Source organism: Sorex araneus, chromosome 4 (genome assembly GCF_027595985.1).
Source record: "Sorex araneus isolate mSorAra2 chromosome 4, mSorAra2.pri, whole genome shotgun sequence".
Lineage (NCBI taxonomy): Eukaryota > Metazoa > Chordata > Mammalia > Eulipotyphla > Soricidae > Sorex > Sorex araneus.
This window is the reverse complement of record NC_073305.1, coordinates 7,406,279-7,424,892: the sequence shown is the minus strand read 5'-3', so window position 1 is coordinate 7,424,892 and position 18,614 is coordinate 7,406,279. Positions and strand designations below refer to the sequence as shown.

General features: G+C 63.4%; 1 protein-coding gene across 1 annotated transcript in view; it reads right to left on the bottom strand.

Annotated features, from left to right (window-relative positions):
- SLC6A11 (solute carrier family 6 member 11) overlaps positions 1-18,614 on the bottom strand; it is an 82,934-nt gene that overhangs the window by 8,447 nt on the left and 55,873 nt on the right. The window contains exons 7-10 of the mRNA XM_055134985.1: positions 3,638-3,741; positions 1,809-1,933; positions 849-961; positions 599-736 (exon numbers count right to left, since the gene is read on the bottom strand). Coding sequence (XP_054990960.1) covers positions 599-736; positions 849-961; positions 1,809-1,933; positions 3,638-3,741 — 480 coding nt within the window. The remainder of the gene's footprint in view (positions 1-598; positions 737-848; positions 962-1,808; positions 1,934-3,637; positions 3,742-18,614) is intronic.

The window sequence follows — 18,614 nt, the reverse complement described above, 5'->3', positions numbered from 1 at the left end:
CTGCTTGACAAGGGCCCCACTAGGCGTGACGGGTCAGCACTAAGGGGCCCCAGCTGGGGACACGCCTCATTCCAGTGCCCCCCAGGGCCCCCACCTGTGCCTGGCCGGAAGCCGAGGCAGCTTCCTGTGTGCCAACAAGGGTCTGAGCGCGAGGCCCCGCCCCCTGCTCAGTGAGGCTCCGCCCCTGCCAAGTGAGGCCCCGCCCCCTGCTCAGCTAGGCCCCGCCCCTGCTCGGCGAGGCCCCGCCCCCTGCTCAGCTCCCTTCCTCCCGCGGCTCTGGGCCAGCGGCTTATTTTTCACGCCGGGTGGGCCTGGGGAGTGGAGGTGGCCGGAGCTGGGGGCCGCTCGCCCCGGGGAAGTCCTGCCCCGCAGGACTGGGTGCGGCTTCCTCAGCTGGGGGCCACGAGAAGGCGGCCTCGTCCTCCCACACGCGAGGAGGAAGCACGCGGGTCACTGGGAGGACGGGGGCCGGGGGGCACATCAGACCCCGAGGGGGACCCGGCGCGGCTGACACCAAGGGGGGCCCCGTCGGCCAGCTCCGTGCCTCCGAGGGCCGCAGGGCGCCCCCCGCCCCGCCAGCCCCGCGGTCCCCGCTCACCTCCGTCAGCATGACGAGGCCCAGGAAGTAGGACACGACGGACAGGGCCAGGATGAGCAGCTCCCGCCGGTAGCCCCTGCGGAACACCTCGGGGTACATGTCCACCACGGCCGTCACCAGGCTCTCCACGCACACGAACTGCGGGCAGGGAGGGGGCACAGGACGGCTGGGGGCCGCGGGCACCAACGGGGCCTGGGAAGGCCCAGGGGGCGCGTGGGGGGGGCTGGAGATGACCAGCAGGAGGGCGTACCTGGCTGTCCAGCCCCAGGAAGATGAGCATCATGAAGAAGAGGGTCGCCCACAGCGGGGACAGCGGCATCATGGTGACGGCCTTGGGGTAGGCGATGAAGGCCAGGCCGGGGCCTGGACAGGGACAGAGAGGGGGTGTGGGCGTCCCTGGGCCCCGACCTCTGCCTCTCCCGGCAGCCCTGGGCAGGGAGGGTGGGAACAGCGAGACAGCCGGTCCCGGGGATCCAAACCGGGTTGTTCTGACACTCAGCCTTCTGCACTGGCCTGCCGGGGTGGAGCTGCACGCACATAGAGCATGCAAACACATGCGCGCACACGCACGCACACACACTGAATGCAAACACATGCACACGCACATGCAAACATGCACGCACACACATGCACAAACACACACGCACACATATGTGCACACAATGCATGCAAATACACGCACACACACACACACAGGCCAGTCTCTAGGCAGTGACAGGGGAGCGTTGGCCTCGCCTTGGCCACGTACGGGCCCGAGGCAGCTGCCAGAACCCATGGTTTTGTTCTTTGAACTTTCTGAGAGACTCCAGAGGGCCCCGGAGCCGCTGTGGCAGTTCCTGCCAACCCCCTCCCCCCATTCCCCGGGTATTACTTGGGGGGCGAGGGTCAGCCCTGAGCCTATGCTTCACGTCTCTCCCGGTAGAGGCTGCCCGGCGTCTCCATGGGTCAGCCCGGCATGAAGCGACCAAGGGCTTCCCTTCAGGGGAGAGGGGACAGGGGACTGCGAGACAGGGGGAGGGGGAGCCAGGGTGAAGGGGCGGGGGCGGGAGGGCAGGGGTGAGGGGGCAAGGAGGGTGTTTGGCAGCTCCCGGCGAGCAGGGTGTGGTCTGGGCACTGGGGTGGGAGGCTCAAAGCCCCTGTGGGTGGGACCCCACCGGCAGGGCATGAGCACCAGCACCCCACTCGGGGACCCCCGCCCCGGCACACGTACCCGACTCGGCCACCTCCGCGATGGGCACCCCCTGCTCGTACGCCATGAAGCCCAGGACTGAGAAGATGGCGAAGCCGGCCACAAAGCTGGTGCCGCTGTTCAGACAGCAGAGCATGATGCAGTCCCTGCGGGGGGCGGGCGGGCGTGAGGGGGGCCGAGGGGCGGGGCCTGGCCGTGAGGGCGGGGCTAGGGCCTGGCCGTGGGGGCGGGGCCGGGCGGGACTTGGGGGCGGGGCCTGGCCTGAGGGCGGGGTCAGGGCGTGGCCTGGCAGTGAGGGCGGGACTTAGGGACGGGACGGGCCATGGGGCGGGGCTGGGGTGGGGCCTGAGGGTGGAACTGTGAGGGAAGGGAAGGTGGTGAGGGGGGATGTCACCGTGAGGGGTGGGGGCAGAGAGGGGTCCTGGGAGCCAGTGAGGCAGGGCAGGCACAGACGGGGGCCTGTGTGGGTAAACATTCAGGTTCAGAGAGGTTAGGTGTCTGGCCGTAGGTCACACAGCGCCTCTAGCCTCCTCTGAGGAAGCACAGAGGGGGCGGCGGCTGGTGCCCACGGTGAGGCTGGTGTGCAGGCCCCAGCTTGCAGCATGAGCAGCCGGCCGGGAGCAACCCCGGGGGGCCAAGTGGGAGGCGGGAGGTGTCAGCCCTGAGCCCCCAGACCACCCCCCTTGCAGGACAGCCCGCTGCTCAGGGAGCACTGCCCTCCCCGCCGAGCTCCACATCCTCTGCAGAGCCTCAGGTCTGCCCTGCAGCCTGGGTGCCTGGACAGCACCCGAGCCCCCGGCCGGCCACCGGCCACAGGGTGCAGGAGCGGAGCGTGTGCCCAGGGCACGGTCCTCTGCCCGGGCTGGGCCTTGCTCTCAGATGCCCCCGCCGGGCCTTCACTGGGAGCACACTGGAACCTTCCAGAAGAACGGAGAGTCGTGCATCCCGACTGCACCCGAGGGTGCTCTGCAGCGGGAGCCCCCGCGCGCCCCCATTCTCGGGGCTGAGGGACCCGCGGGGAGGGCAGCTGGGCGGGGCTCCCGTCTGCAGGCCTGGGCAGCTGCGCTGACCGCCCCTCCCCGCGGGCGCGGCCTTTCCCCTCCGCACTGGCAGGCCGGGCACCTCCGCTGGGCCCCTGGATCCCCCTTCCCCGAGCACTGTCCCGGGAAGCGGCGGCGTCCGTCCCCCCTGGGCCGAACTCCCGGGGCTTCCTCTCCCGCCAGGCCCCGCCCAGGGGGGCTCTCAGGCTGGGGGGTGCGCTGGCCCCGCCCGAGGCGGGCAGGAGCTGGGGTGTGGGGAGGAGGGCAGGAGCTGGGGTGCGGGGAGGAGGGCAGGAGCTGCTGGCGGCAGCCGCCCGCCCGGTGCTGACCCCCAGCTCCGTGCTCCCCTCCTGCCCTAGTGCTCCCCCACCTAGTGCCCAGCCCCTAGCCTGCTGCTTCCCTCCTGGGTCTAGTTCTTCGCTCATGGGTTTGGTGCTCCCCTCACGGGCCTGGTGCTCCTCTCCTGGGCCTTGGTGCTCCCCTCCCGGCCTGGCGTTTCCCTCCCTGGCTGGTACTCCCTTCCCCAGGAAGTGCTCCCCTCCTCGGCCCAGTGCTCCCCTCCTGACCTCATGCTCCTCTCCCGGCCCAGTGCTGATCCCCAGCCCAGTGATCTCCTCTCGGCCTAATGCTCCCCCTGGCTCAGTGCTCCCTCCCAGCCTAGTGCTCCCTTCCTCGCCCAGTGCTCCCCTCCAATCTGCCCCTTGTAAAGTGGGTGCGGGCTGGGAGGGCCCCCCAGCCGCGTGAGCTGGGCGCGTGCGGGCGGGCGCAGGAGGCCCGCCTGGCGGGGGCGGGGGCGGGGGCGGGGCAGACCTGTAGCAGTTGTTGTTGTAGTTGTTGTAGCTCCCGAGCGCCGTCAGGCAGCCCAGGCAGATGGCGTAGGAGAAGAAGATCTGCGTGCCGGCGTCCACCCACACCTGCGGGCACAGAGAGGTCAGGGGCGGGCGGGTCCTGTGCTGCCACCAGCGTCACTGAGCCCGGGGGAGGGACCCACTGGGCCCGGTGAGGGCCGGGCCTCCCGGTGGTGGCGAGCATGGGACGCTGACGTCCTCCTGTGCAGCCCTGGAAACGTGACTCACTCTCTCTGAGCCTCGGCCGGCCGGTGCCTCAGCGGCACACGTGCCTCTGGGCTCAGGCGGGTACTGGGGACCCTCCGCCCTCCCAGACAGCCACCAAATGAGGCACCCGCGTCCCTCCTGGGGCCAGCAACGGCCTCTGTCCTGCTTCCCTGAGCCCAGGGAGGGAGGGGCTCAGCGCTATGAGCCCCCTTGACGTGGAGGAGCAGAGAGGTCAAGTAACTTCCTCAGTGCCACACAGCGGAGCACTGGCGGATCCGAGTCCCTGGAGAACTAACGACAGCCTCTAATAGTGCCGCGTGGCCCCCCCTGCCCTCCCCCAGCTCCAGGGCTCCTGTGTGGCATCTCCCCACCCCTCAGCCTCTCTCCTGAGTAATCCCCGCACACACCAGGCTTGATGACCGCCAGGGACGGGGAACTCACGACCGCATGTGGCAGCCCCCCTTTCCTTCAGAGTTAGTTTCCTGACCCTTAGCATGCTTCTCTTCCTGTTTGGGGGGCCACGCGCAGCTGGAGCCCGCGGACACCCTAACCACTGCACTATCTCTCTGGCCCGGCAGGTTTCTTGGCGTGAGAATCTGCCCTCTCGGGTTCCTTGTTCGGGGTCCCCAAGACCACCCTCTCGTTGCAAGGGACTCTGAAGCCCTGGAGGAGCCCAAATATTTCCTGGCACAACCCCGCCCCCCCCCCCCCAGCCAACACCCTCCGCTTCTTCCCTGTGGGACACGGAGCCTGGAACGGGCCATGCGGGCCGGGACTGGCCCCCCTGCTGGGCCCCTGACACGGGGGACACGGACACACATTCCCTCGCTGGGGCCTGGGGCTGACGGGCAGCTAGGGAAGGGCCTTCGGGAAGAGGGTTTGGGGACGGCGGGGGGGGGGCAGGGAGACGGGGGCAGGGAGGTGGGAGAGACAGAAAGGTTGACAGGACCGTGGCTATTGGGCCACACCGGGTGGGGCTCAGGGGACCCTATGGGATGCCAGGGGTCGAACCCGGGTCGGCTGTGTGCAAGGCCAGCGCCCTCCCCGGGTGTCGCTTTCCACGGCAGAGGTTAGAAACTCTCTTCCTGTTGCCTGGGCAGTGCCCAGAGAGTGGGCGATTCGGGAGAGAGAGGGGCTGTGCTCTCCGGCCCTGCACGCTCTGCCTCAGTTTCCCCACTGCTGCTTCTTGCAGAGTCTGTTTCTCCTCGGCCCGTCACAGGGAGACCGGGGAGGGTTTGGGCTCAGCCGGGAACGGGAGCCGCTGCCAGAAGCCTGCCGCGCCCCGCTGCATCCTGGCCCCGTCGTGGGCCGAACGCCGGCTCCTGCCCACGGCCCTGCTCTCGGGCTCAGGCCGGGCACCAGCAGATGCCCCCGATGTGGGGGTCACCAGCCCCCCGTCATTTCTCAGCTCCATTCTCGGCCACCACACGGCAAGCAAGCAACCTGCGGGCTCTAAGACACGGGAGCCATCGTCCCGCACCGGCCGGGACGGTGCCCACAGCCGCTCGCCGAGCTCGCCCGCACTCGGGGGCTTCTGTTGCTGCTGCCCCCTGCCCCCCCCCCCCAAACCCTCCATCCACCTGCTCAGACAGTAGCATGATCATTCTCCTGTGAGAAACTCGGGGCAGCCTCAGGCATGCCCTGGTGCCCTGGGCTGGCATTTCTCTCAGCCACTTCGAGAGCACGCAACAGTGAGCACAGCCTAGGAGCACTCTTCCTGGGATGACTGGGGGTGCCTGGTGCTCGATGTGGCCTTTTCTTGTGGAGGCATTGAGTTTGCAACCACTGGGGTGCTGGCCCGCGGGCCGGGCAGGCCCGGGGAGGAAAGGAGAGCAGTGGCGGGCGAGCAAGGGCTGAGAGTGGTGATTTGAGGGGCGCCTGGATCCAGCCTCGCCTGAAACCAGCCCAGAATGTGAAGTGGGAACATTTCACATTCATCTTCTAAATTTGCATGGGGCTGCTGTCCCTTAGAACCATAAGAATTCTCATTAATAGGAGCACCAAGCTTTTGGGAAACACACACACACACACACACACACACACACACACACACACACACACCACAAATCATTTGACGAGCCCTGAATTATGGAAGAAGCTGTGTTAGCTAGCTGAGTGCTTCCTGCATGCCACGCCCAGAATGAAGCACTCAACAACTTAGGTAGATCATTCGTCTCCACCCCAGGATGACGATTTGGAGAATTAGAGATCGGGTAGCAAGCAGTGGTAAACACGGGTGAAACTTGCACTGGGGCAATCAAAGAAGGCTGCCCGAAGGAGGTGGCCAGTCAAAGACTGGAAGACAGAAGGGACATGATGGGCCTGCAGGATCCTGCGAGAAGGGGCCGTGTTCACAGACATTGAAATGGGACTGTCTAAAAAGCACAAATGCACTGTGGTCTTGACGCAAGCTGTTAGGATTTTTTTTTTTTTTTGCTTTTTGGGTCATACCCGGCGATGCACAGGGGTTACTCCTGGCTCTACACTCAGGAATTCCCCTGGCGGTGCTCAGGGGACCCTATGGGATGCTGGGAATCGAACCCGGGTCGGCCGCATGCAAGACAAACGCCCTACCCGCTATGCTATCGCTCCAGCCCCACAAGCTGTTAGGATTTAAGACAGAGCCCCCATGGGGAAGTTCAAGCTGGACCAGCCTGAGCACCTAGTCTGGGATTTACGGTAAAAACCTTTGCTTGCTCCCAGAGTCCAGGGAATTGAGTTTTGGAATCAATATCTCTGACTGCGTTTATCCAGAGAGCTGCAAGTATTCGTGAGCAGTAAACTTAATTGTTTAATACGTACAACTACAGGGAAAGAGAAAAGCAATATAGACGTTCCTCTCCTTGAGTTAATCCCCCCCAAGAGAACTGCCTCGCCGAGACGTTTACCTGTGAACGATCAGCCACAGCCGCAGGCAGCCCTGCACCTCGACCCCTCAGGTGTGCCGCTGACAGCTCTGCCCTGGACGGGCCGTTTCCCCGTCAGTCTGGAGTCCCCCGTCTCTTTGTCCCTCTGCTGGGGAGGCCGGGGAGGCGAACACACGTGCCAAGGCCCCACGTTTTGTGAACGCACGCGCGCTGTTGACCAGCTGCTCCCCGTGCGTCCATCCGCCTGTCAGACGCTCCAGCCCTCTGCCGCCCTCACACTCACGAACAGAGCGTGCGAACACGTGTGCAGTGTCTCCTCACGGCTGACGGGGACGCGCGGACCACAGGACACTGGACCCAGGGGAGTGGACCCAGCGTCCCGCCCTCCTCTGGTGCTGGCCGGAGCTTATTTTACAGCGATTTCTCGGGGAAACCTTGCGGGAAATGACGCTTCTTCGTTTCCGGCACCTTCTCCGCCGCCCAGCTCTGGCTCGGGGGCTCATGTGGCTGCAGATCGGACCCTGGGACCCGGCCGTTTCTGAAGCCTCTGACCCTGCTGCGTGCGACGTTCCCGCCTCCCCCGGGCACAGCCCAGCTGGGGGAAGCTGGCACCCGTTCGTCTTCCCACACGGCGTTTGCTCCTGCTCTGAAAGAACCTCTGGGCGTTTTTCTCTTTCCCAATCATTTTCTTTTCTCTTTTTCTTTTGCTTTTTGGGTCACACCCAGTGATGCTCAGGGGTTACTCCTGGCTTTGCACTCAGGAATTACTCCTGGTTGTACCGGGACTCGAACCCGGGTTGGCCGCATGCAAGGCAAACGCCCTATCCACTGTGCTATCACTATAGCCCCTCTTTTCTGTTTTTCTTGGTTTTTTTTTTTTTTTTTTGTTCTGGGGGGCAGCACTTGGCACTGCACGGGGCTGACTCCTGGCTCAGTGCTCGGGGATGACTCCGGGCAGAGCTCTCTCTGGGGGACCCATATGGGAAGCCAGGGATTGAACTCAGGCCGGCCCTGTGCATGACAAACGCCCTTCCCGCTGTCCTGTGGCTCAGGTCCCTGATGTCCTTGGGCCTGGGCAGCTTCTGCACATGCAGACTCAAGTCTCTGCTTCTCAGGTGGGGGCGCCCGACTCTCCCCTCGGGCCGGCCTCTGTCTTCCTGTGTCCCCTCCTCTCTGTCCTTGGCTTCTTCCAGTCACATTCCTCCTTTCTGTCCTCTCCTGCCCCGACGGAGTCCGCTGGCTCCCGTGCCCTCCCACTGACTCTCGGCTCCTGTGGTAGTGCTCCCTCCGTACTGTCTTTCCTGCCTCTCCTCTAATCTTATTTTTCGTCTAATGGTGTCAGCGTGTGTGACTGCTTTTAGCGTAAGTTTGTCTCTGTCTCTGTCGCTCTCATTTGGGGGCCACACCAGGCAGTGCTCAGGGGCTACTCCCTACTCTGCACTCAGGAATCACTCCTGGCAGCTCATGGGGTGATACAAGGTGCCAGGGATCGAACCCGGGTCAGTCTCTGCAAGGCCAGCACCCTCCCCGCTGCCCTACCCTCTGGCCCTGTTTCCTCTCCTCCTTGAACTGGTTTTGACTGTTAACTTCCCCGGACCTGACGTGCCTCGGCTGCGTCTTTGGCGACGGCGTCCGCTCAGCTCCGCCTCCTCCCTCGACCTTGGCCGCGACCTTGGCCGTGGCTGAGCCGTGCCGCTGTCTTGACTGCTTTGGGCCTTGCGGGTTTGGCTTTGTCTGGAGCGGGCGGCAGGATCTGGTGATTTTCTTCTCTCTAGAGAAGGATTCTGCTCCTCTGGGGCTTCCTCTTGTTTTTCAAAGACGGCTGCAAAGTCTCTGAATGACGCCAGAGGCAGCAGCCCCTGGCCCGCCTCTTCTCCACGCCTCCCTGCACGGTCATGATCGGTCACACCGGAGCACTGTCCTCCCGTTGTTCATCGATTTGCTCGAGCGGGCACCAGTAACGTCTCCGTTGTGAGACTTGTTGTTACTGTTTTTGGCATATCGAACACGCCCCGGGGAGCTTGCCAGGCTCTGCCGTGCGGGTGGGACACTCTCGGGAGCTTGCTGGGCTCTCCGAGGGGGCTATCATGATCTGTGCGACTCCTTGTTCCTGGGATTCAGGCTGACTTCCGGCTCAGCACTCGGGTCACTCTCGGCGCTGTTGGCGGGACCGTGTGTCCACCCAGGGAGTCCGGCCTGGCTCTGGGCCCCGGACTGTTCCCTTCTCCCCGTGTCCTGCCACACGGATTCTGCTTCCAGCCGTCCTCCCCACGCGGTGTCTCTGCACGGAGCAGTGGCCCTTGGTGCTGGCCCTCCCTCCGCTGGCCCTCTGCAAGCCCCCAGCTGCTCCCCGGCCCGGGGGCCACCCCTGCCCTTCAGGGAAAAGAAGCCTTTCACCGACCCCCAGAGGTCACGGGAGCACCTGGAGTCACAGGAACGATTTGACAGATGAGAGAAGAGGAACATCAGGCCAACAGAACGCCCCGGGGTCCTTCCACCTGCACGCGGGGCCTTCTGAGGCAGGAACTCTGTGTGGACCCTGAGTGCACACGGCCCGTGGACCCCTGAGTGCACACGGCCCGTGGGCCCCGTCTGCACACGGCCCGTGGGCCCCGACTGCACACGGCCCGTGGACCCCCGACTGCACACAGCCCGTGGGCCCCCCAGCTGCACACAGCCCGTGGGTCCCGACTGCACATGGCCCGTGGACCCCCCCGACTGCACACGGCCCGTGGGTCCCGACTGCACACAGCCCGTGGACTCCCCCGACTGCACACGGCCCATGGACCTCCATCTGCACACGGCCCGTGGACCCCCGACTGCACACGGCCTATGGACCCCCGACTTCACATGGCCCGTGGGCCCCGACTGCACACGGCCCGTGGGCCCCGACTGCACACGGCCCGTGGACCCCCCAACTGCACACGGCCCGTGGACCCCCATCTGCACACGGCCCGTGGACCCCCGACTGCACACGGCCTGTGGACCCCCGACTGCACACGGCCCGTGGGCCCTGACTGCACACGGCCCGTGGACCCCCGACTGCACACGGCCCGTTGACTCCCGACTTCACATGGCCCGTGGACCCCCCTACTGCACACGGCCCATTGACTCCCGACTGCACACGGCCCGTGGACCTCCATCTGCACACGGCCCGTGGACCCCCGTCTGCACACGGCCCGTGGACCCGCGTCTGCACATGGCCGTGGCGGCCCAGTTTCCCAGCCACGGGCGTCTCCGTTTCTTCAGCCCACACAGGGCAGGTGGCAGCGGTGGGACCCGGGCCCCTGGGCTCGGCATTCCACAGAGACAGGCTGGGCCCCCTGGAGCTCGTGGGGCCCAGACGTGGGGTCTCTGCCGGGCCGACCCCCCTGCAGAAAGGGGAGCAGAGGCCACGGGGCGGGACACCGAGGGACGGCCGAGCGGAGACGGGCTTCCTCTCCCCCCACCCGGCCCAAAGGGTCTCGCAGACAAGGGAAGCTGGGTCAGGCGGCACCGCCCCCGGTTCCGCGGGATGAATGGGGGGCGTTCTGGCAGGGCGGCGGGGGCGGGCGGTCAGACGCCGAGGACAGAGCCGCCTGGGAACGGGGGGGGGGGGGGGGGGGGGCGGAGGCTCGGCAAGGAGAAGGGTCCTGCCCTCCAGCTTGGCTGAGGGGGTGGGGGGAGCCGGGGCAGCTCCAGGGCGGGGGCGGGGAGCGCTCCCCTCTCTCTGGCTGCGGAGTCGGCCCACGTGGGCACCACTGCAGTGGGCACCTGCTGGGGTGGGCATCGCCGGGCACTGCCCTCGCGCTCTCTCCTGCTGTGTCTCACACATCGGGGCGGCAGCTTCTTACAGAGGCATTTTGGGCTGGGGGGCTGGGAGGGGCCCACCGCCCCGCTCCACGCACGAGGGTGGGCTGGGGATGCCCAGCTGCGGGCTGGGAGGGACAGCAGAGGGCGAGCAGGAGCTGGGGAGGCCGAATGGCTCCTCCTAGCCCCGGACTACAGTGCTCGGCTCCAAGGTCAGAGGGAGCCCCGGCCCGATCAGAGGGGGCACCCCCCAGCATGTCGGGGACAGGACACAGGACCAGCCGCTGCCCGGCCCCGCTGCCCCTGTCCAGGGTGCGGACCCCCGTGGCTGGCCCCCTCCTCCAGGTAGGGCAGGTGCAGCGTGGGCTCAGGCTGGACCCCCGCCCTGCCCGCGAGCTGCTCAGAGACAGGACGAGGGGGGACAGACCCGGGGAGGGGGGGGACACGAGAGCCACAGAATTGCCCGCAGGGGCGCAGCCGGGAGCCCGTCCACCCCCACAGGTGCCTCCAGGAGGGACAGGGCCCGGCCAGGGCGGGCGGCCTCTGCTCTTTCCCACGCTTGCTTCTTCCCTGGGGGACCATCCCGGCAGTGCTCAGAGCTGACTCCTGTGCTGTGCTCCAGGATCACGCCTGGCGGGGTTCAGGACCCCACCCCGGATTGCAGGGAGCACACAAGGCTGCACCCGCACTAGGCGCCACCCACACTCAGGGCCCACCCGCACACAGGCCCCCAGCTGCGCCCTTACACACAGCCCGCCCAGCACATGCCTCCACACAACACATGCCCCTATATGGCACACGCCCCCACATATCACACATGGCCTCGCATGCAGCACACCCCCCATGTATAGCACATGGCCCCACATACAGTACATATCACCACATACAGCACACGCCCCCACATACAGTACATATCACCACATACAGCACACACCCCCACATACAGCACATGCCCCATGTACAGCACATGGCCCCATATCCAATACGTGGTCCCACATACAGTATATGCCCCCACATACAGCACGATCCCACATATAGCACACAACCCATGTATAGCACATATCCCTATAGAAAGCACATGCCCCCACGTGTAACATACACCTATGTATGGCACCCCCCCCAAGTACATACACAGCCCCATGTCTGGCACATGATGCAGCCTTGGTCTGCCCGGGCCCCTGTGGCCCTCACAGGGTCTCAACTCATGTGCTTCCCTTTCCTGAACGTTTCCTCTCCCAACACACACGCATGCACACACACATGCATGTGCACACACATAGACACACAGACACACACACCACACATGCCCACACATCCCTGCAATATCACACAATATATGCATGCACATGCCACACACAGCCACACCTACCATGCATGCATAGACACGCACATGCACGCACGCACACGTGCTGACTTTTGCATGCAAGGCCCTCAGTGGAGGTGTAGAGCTCGGAGAGCCCAGCCGGAAGGGCTGAATGAAGCTTCTCTCTGCCTGGGGCTGGAGCAGCCTCTGGCGATGCAAAGTAGGTCAGGGGAAGAATAGGACAGCTGTGTTTCCAGAGGTGCCTGACACGGCTTTTGTCCGAGTGAAGAATGACTTGGAAATCACTTCCTCCCACGCTCTCTCTGAGGCGCCCGTTGCCAGGAGCTGCCCGGCCTCCACCGTCCACTGCCAGAGGCGGGAGCTGGACAGTACCGTATGGCCTCTGTGAGGGGGAGGGTCCAGAGGACTGGGCAAAAGCCCTGTCATTGGACTCGGGGGAGCAGGGCCCCTCAGGGTGTAGGGGGCAGGCGGGCGGGGCCAGTGAGGAGGCGGAGGGAAAGCGTGTTCCCCAGCCTCTGTGTGCTGACCACCGAGTGCCCCTGTGTGCCGACCACCCAGTGTCCCTGTGAGTGCTGACCACCGAGTGTCCCTGTGAGTGCTGACCACCAAGTGTCCCTGTGTGCCGACCACCCAGTGTCCCTGTGTGTCGACCACCCAGTGTCCCTGAGTGCCGACCACCCAGTGTCCCTGTGAGTGCTGACCACCGAGTGTCCCTGAGTGCCGACCACCCAATGTCCCTGTGAGTGCTGACCACCGAGTGTCCCTGAGTGCCGACCACCCAGTGTCCCTGTGAGTGCTGACCACCGAGTGTCCCTGAGTGCCGACCACCTAGTGTGCCTGTGAGTGCTGACAGCTCCCCGGAGGCCGGCCTGGCCAGGCAGGAGGAAACAGAGACTGTCCCCGCGGACCCCCGAGCTCTGGGCCCGGCATAAGGTTCGCAGTGGAGAGTCTCGCAGCGCAGGGGAAGCGCAGATGGTGCGGGGAGCACGGGCGTCCCGGCCACCCCTGAGACTGCCAGGGCCCCAAAGTCCCTGTGCAATGTCCCTCGGGTCATTTTTCTTTCTCCTGGTCTGTTTTTCTCAGCCAGAGAAGGAACCTGGATGCAATGAGACCCAGTACCTATGCCAGGACACGCACAGCGGGTGATGCAGACACTGCAGACATCGCTAATCGATCCCAGCACCATCCCACCCAGAGCCGCTGCGGTGGACATGCCCACTACCAGGCATCGCTAATTGATCCCAGCACCATCCCACCCAGAGCCGCTGCGGTGGACATGCCCACCACCAGGCATCGCTAATCGATCCCAGCACCATCCCACTCAAAGCAGCTGCAGCAGGGGACGCCCACCACCGGGCTTTGCTAATTGATCCCAGGCCTCCTGCCCTGGGCAGCTGCAGAGACACGTCCATCACCGGGCATCGCTAATCGACCCCAGAGCTCTCCTGCCCCTGCACGGCCGCAGTGAGCCCCACGCACCACCAGCTGGAGCTGGCAAACAGGATGCAGCCCCAAAGGCTTGGCGGCAGCCCTGACACAGAGTCAGGAGCGGGAACGCTTTGGAGCTGGCAATGATGGTCCTGTGGTCATTTCCATCTCACAGTCCTGGATGCCAGGAGGACCACCTGGGGCCCCAGCTGCACGCCTGCCTTGTGGTCAGACTCGGGCGGGATGCGGATGGGCCATCATCTAAAGCCACGGGAGAAGCTCGCTCCTGGGTTCAGACCTGGGGGGGTCCTGGCGCCCATCAGCCCTGGCGGTGGGGACAAAAGGTCTGAGTGAAGTCCCAGGAGGAGGGCTTCTTGGAAGGGATGGAGAGAGGGAAGACGCAGGCCCCGGCCCCGAGCCCAGGACTGAGCCGGGAGCCACGGGCGCTTGGACGGCAGCTGTGCGCAGCTGGCCCTGTCCTCTGCTGAGGCTCTGGCCAGGACCCACACAGCGTTCAGGTGGGGAGGCACTGCGATGACCCACGGGGCAAGGGGCTTGCTTCCCATTCCACGGGACGTGGCGTCAGAAAAGCACCCCCGTTCCTGCCCTTAGAGATCGGGGGTCCGGGCGTGGGATTTCATGGCAGCCGAACGCCCCCACACTCGCCACCTTCCCAGAGCCCCAGCCAGCCCGGGGCTGGGCTAGGTTTGCTGCTTTGTGCCCATTTTCTCTCCTGCGCTCCGGGGAACTGAGAGCCCCAAGCCACCCGTGCACGTGTGCGGCCACCAAGCCCAGGCCCGGGCTGGGTCTGCTGGGGTCCCCCAGGGGTCCCGCAGAGGGGCAGCTGGGGAGCACGGGGCTCGGCCTGTCTCATGACCCCCCCCCCCCGGCAGGAGGGAGGCGGGGAGCTTCACCTCCCCACAACACCTCCTCTGGGGCGCGGAGCTGACCTCAGCTCCAACGGAGGGAAGGGAGCAGGCCTGAGGGTGTCCAGGGGGTGGAACTGGCCTCGGACGTGTCCCAGCACACTCAGAGCTCGGGAGCAACGGTTCTGCCACAGTCTCATCTCACACGCGAGCTGAGGCCGAAGAGGCTGGGGCGGGCTGGACTGGCCCGCCGGGCAGCGGGAGGCTCACTCAGACCTCCCCACCCCGTGCACCCTGCAGAGGCCGCCAGGAGGGGGGAGCCCAGGCCGATGCCGCCCGCCCTCCCTCTCCTCTGCCCAGCCCAGGGGCAAGGCAGCAGCTTCAGACAGGCCAGCTCCCTGGAGTCCGGCCGGCAGAGGGCACGCCCAGAGTGACCGGGCAGGGGACTGGGGCAGGTTGTCCCCGACTGGAGGCCGAGCACATGACCGACCACCACCCTCCTTCCTGCCCGCTCTGGGCTGCAGCCTGGGGAGGGACGGTCCCTTCACGCCCCCCCACCCCCAGCACAGACACACTCTCGGGGCTGCTCCCCCTCCCCCAGACCTGCCCTCAGCAACTTCAGCCGCCCGTCGGCGCTGGAGCGGCAAAGCCCAGATGATGGCTTTAAAAATAAACTGAGCTGCACACGCAAGTGTTTAAGGGGTGAAGTTTGCTGATGTTGGCAACTGACTCTGCAACGCAGCCAGAAAAGGAAGCAGCCGCCACGAGGCAGGCTGGGAAGGCGCGTGCGGGGCAGCTCCTGTCCCCGGAGGGACAGTGGGGCGGGTGTCAGCCTGAGGCAGAGGGAGCCCCTGCCCCCCCCCACGATGGGACAGGAACCCTGTCCCATCACTGTGGTAAACTGAGGCAAGCCTGGCTGCAGGGTAAGTCAAAACTAAGCTCCCTGCCCACAAAACCAGGCCCCTAGACTTCCCACTGAGCCCGCGTGCAGTTCTGAGCTCACTGCACGCGTGGCCCAGACCACACGGCCACAGGCTCCCTGCAGGCCCGCGTCCTCGTGCTATCTGTTTCTCTCAGCAGATCTGGTCAGAGACGGAACGGGGTTCCCGTGGTGGGTGATGTTACTCCAGACGGGGGGAGTTTCCTCGAGGGATGGGGGCCGCTCGACCTGCTCCTTCCCACCACAGCCCTCCGACTGGTCTCAGCCTCCCGAGAGGATGTGTCTGAAACGCTGACTCAGGCCGCTGGGTCCGGAGGAGACTCTGACTCTCCGACTCTCCGACACACTCCCAGCGACGCCAGGGCAGCCGGGTCAGGGGCCACGTGTCGAAGAGAGAGGCTGGACGCGAGGGCTCTGCGTCCTGCACCTGGGTCCACCTGTTCCCGAGGTTCTGCCTGTTGCACGTGGCGTCAGGCACCAGAAGAGCTTCCTTCACCCCCTCACGCACCTTTCTGCACGGTCTGCTTCCCAGAGGCTCTTCAAAGCATGAGTGTGTGTGTGTGTGTGTGTGTGTGTGTATGTGTGTGTGTGCTGGAATTTATCTGCCGTATGTGGTGCCAGAAAAATGCCTGGAGTTTGGGTCAGGAGAATGAAACCACAGAATCTTGGGTCCAGAAAATTAAAGCATGTGCTTAAGCATCTCATCAAGAAAAGTGTGACCAGTAGTAGTGGACACTGGCTCCAAGCTGGACTCACAGCCATGCACAACAGGTGCCTCTCATTAAACCACACCTCCACAACCAATCTCCAAAAGATCATGATGCTGAGCGTCTCCCCAGGTAGACGGTCCAGGCTGAGAATTCAGGGGCCTCTCAGAAGGGGGCGGGCAGATTCCTCTTTCTGCCCAGCAGCCGGCAGCTGTACCCGACACCCTCCCTCAGAGAAACAGCCCGGCTCCACGCCTGAACCTTGTCAACCACCACACCACCAAACTGTGCCAGCACCACAGCTCCAGAGTATGTGGCCACATGTGTGGCCACAGGACACCTCCACATTTCAGAGTCCTCGGATCCTCGTGGGAGCACAGCAAGTCTGGCGGGAGAGCTGCGTAGACGCCCACCACGCTCAGTGAAAACAGTAACACGGAAGGCTCAACGAGCAAGAAGCAGCCCAGGAAATCCTCAGACAATGGCTTTCATGACACCGTTGTGGGATCCAATAACAATGACCACAAAACAGTTCTTATTGATCCATTGTTTGATGATTCCATTTGCCTTTTTGTTGTAACAAGCAATGTGGAGTACTTTTGTGCCTGCTAAGGGGCCAGGCTTGGGGATGGGTGGGAAACTGGGGACATTGGTGCATGGAAGGTCATGCTGGTGATGAGATTGGAGATGGGACATCAAATGTCCGGAACAACTCTATTATGAACTGTCACTGTCACTGTCATCTTGTTGCTCATCAATTTGCTCGAGCAGGCACCAGTAACGTCTCCATTGTGAGACTTGTTGTTACTGTTTTTGGCATATCGAATATGCCACGGGGAGCTTGCCAGGCTCTGCCGTGCAGATGGGATACTCTCGGTAGCTTGCCAGACTCTCCGAGAGGGACAGAGGAATTGAACCCGGGTCAGCCACATGCAAGGCAAACGCCCTACCCATCGTGCTATCGCTCCAGTCCAGAAATAATGGTATGAAGTAAGAAATATCTAATTTTTCTATGTTTAATCAAGTAGCAGGGGAAAATAGCTCAGATTCTGCTGAATTATATCCTTGCTTCTGTTTTGGTTTTGGCCACGCCCAGCTGTGCTCAAGGAACGAGCCTCGCTCTGTGCTCAGGGCGTGAGGTGCAGGGATCAAGGGCAGAGCCTGGGCTTCCTCATGCCTGATGTGCTCTTTCCACCACCCTTGTTTCTTTTTAATAAGAAAAAAATAATTTCTTTCAGAAGAAAATTGTTTTCTTAGAAGTACAAAAAAATTAATTTGTTAAAGAAAGATTCTCTTTTTTAAAAATGTTGGAAAGATGAAAAGTATTCAGTTGGCTATGATTGTTTTTTTTGCAGGGGGGGGGACATTTCAACTCTTGTAATAATGGCATCCCGAGAACCCCCTTTCAATTTTATTGTTTTTGGGCCACACCCGCTGGTGCTCAAGGATTACTCCTGGCAGGGCCCGGGTCGGCCATGTGCAAGGCAAGTGTACTATTGCTTTTGCTTTCAATTTTCTAATACCAAAAGCTGCTATCAAAACATACAAGGGTAAGCTGCCTCTGAAAATGAGCAGCTACATTGAATATTTGAATTGTAATTTATTCTTTATTCTATTATGAACAACTTGCTAAACCATGGTGTTATAGTACTGTAGCACTGTTGTCCCATTTCTTATTGATTTGCTCGAGTGGATACCAGTAACGTCTCTCATTGTGAGACTTATTGTTACTGATTTTGGCATATTGAGTACGCCACGGGTAGCTTGCCAGGCTCTGCCGTGCAGGCGGGATACTCTGGTAGCTTTCCGGGCTCTCCGAGAGGGGCGGAGGAATCAAACCTGGGTCGGTTGTGTGCAAGGCTGTGCTATCTCTCCAGTCCATGGTGTTATAGTAAAAAAAGAAAAGAAAAGAAAAGAAAAGAAAAGAAAAGAAAAGAAAAGAAAAGAAAAGAAAAGAAAATTGGCCCTTGGTGAAGGCACGGGAACCAAAGCATGGGGTGGGGAAGTGCTGATGGACACAGGCAGAGAGAGGCTGGGCTGGACCAAGCACCATGCCTGGAGGTTCAAGAACAGGGATTAGACTGGAGGGATTGGACAGGGGCGGGGGGGGGTGGGTGGGCACTGGCCTTGCAGGTGACTGACCCTGGTGCCACCCCCGGCACTGCACCAGGAGAGTGCAGCGTCGTGGCCCCTCAGTACTACCATGAGAGACCCCTAAGTCCAGAGTAGCCCCTGGATACTGCCCGCTCTGGCCACCCCCCACATATACCCCAAACCCAAAGCAAAGACGAAACCCAGGGCCTTGGGTGGCCGTGGGGAGGGGGCGCAGGAAGAAGAGTCACGGATCTTCATGCCCAAACGCTTCCGGCTGCCTGCTGGCACCTGCCGACCCGGGAAGGACCCAAAGGACGAGCACGCGGCAGAGGACAGGGGAGGCGGCTGCGAGGGCGGATCCCGGGATGGAGCAGAAACAGGCCATTAAGTCATGCACGGCCCTGCAGGGGCCCCCAACTCCCCCCTCCCCTGGCGGGGCGGGTCGGAAAAGGCTGCTGTCTGCTCAATGTTCTGGAAAAGGCAAGATGATGGCGGCCGTGAAAAGGTCAGTGGAGGCAGGAAGCCGGGGGAGCGAGGAGGGGGTGCGAGTCTGCGCGGGACCCTCCCTCCCGTGCCCTGAGCTGGCACCCGCTCCTCACGCGGAGAGGACAAGCGCCCGCCGGGAGGGCCATGGCTAGGACAGATCTCACCGTGGAGAGGGCCGAGTCCCCTCTGCCACGAGGGGGGGCGCCTCCTGCAGCTGCCAGGGGAGGGGAG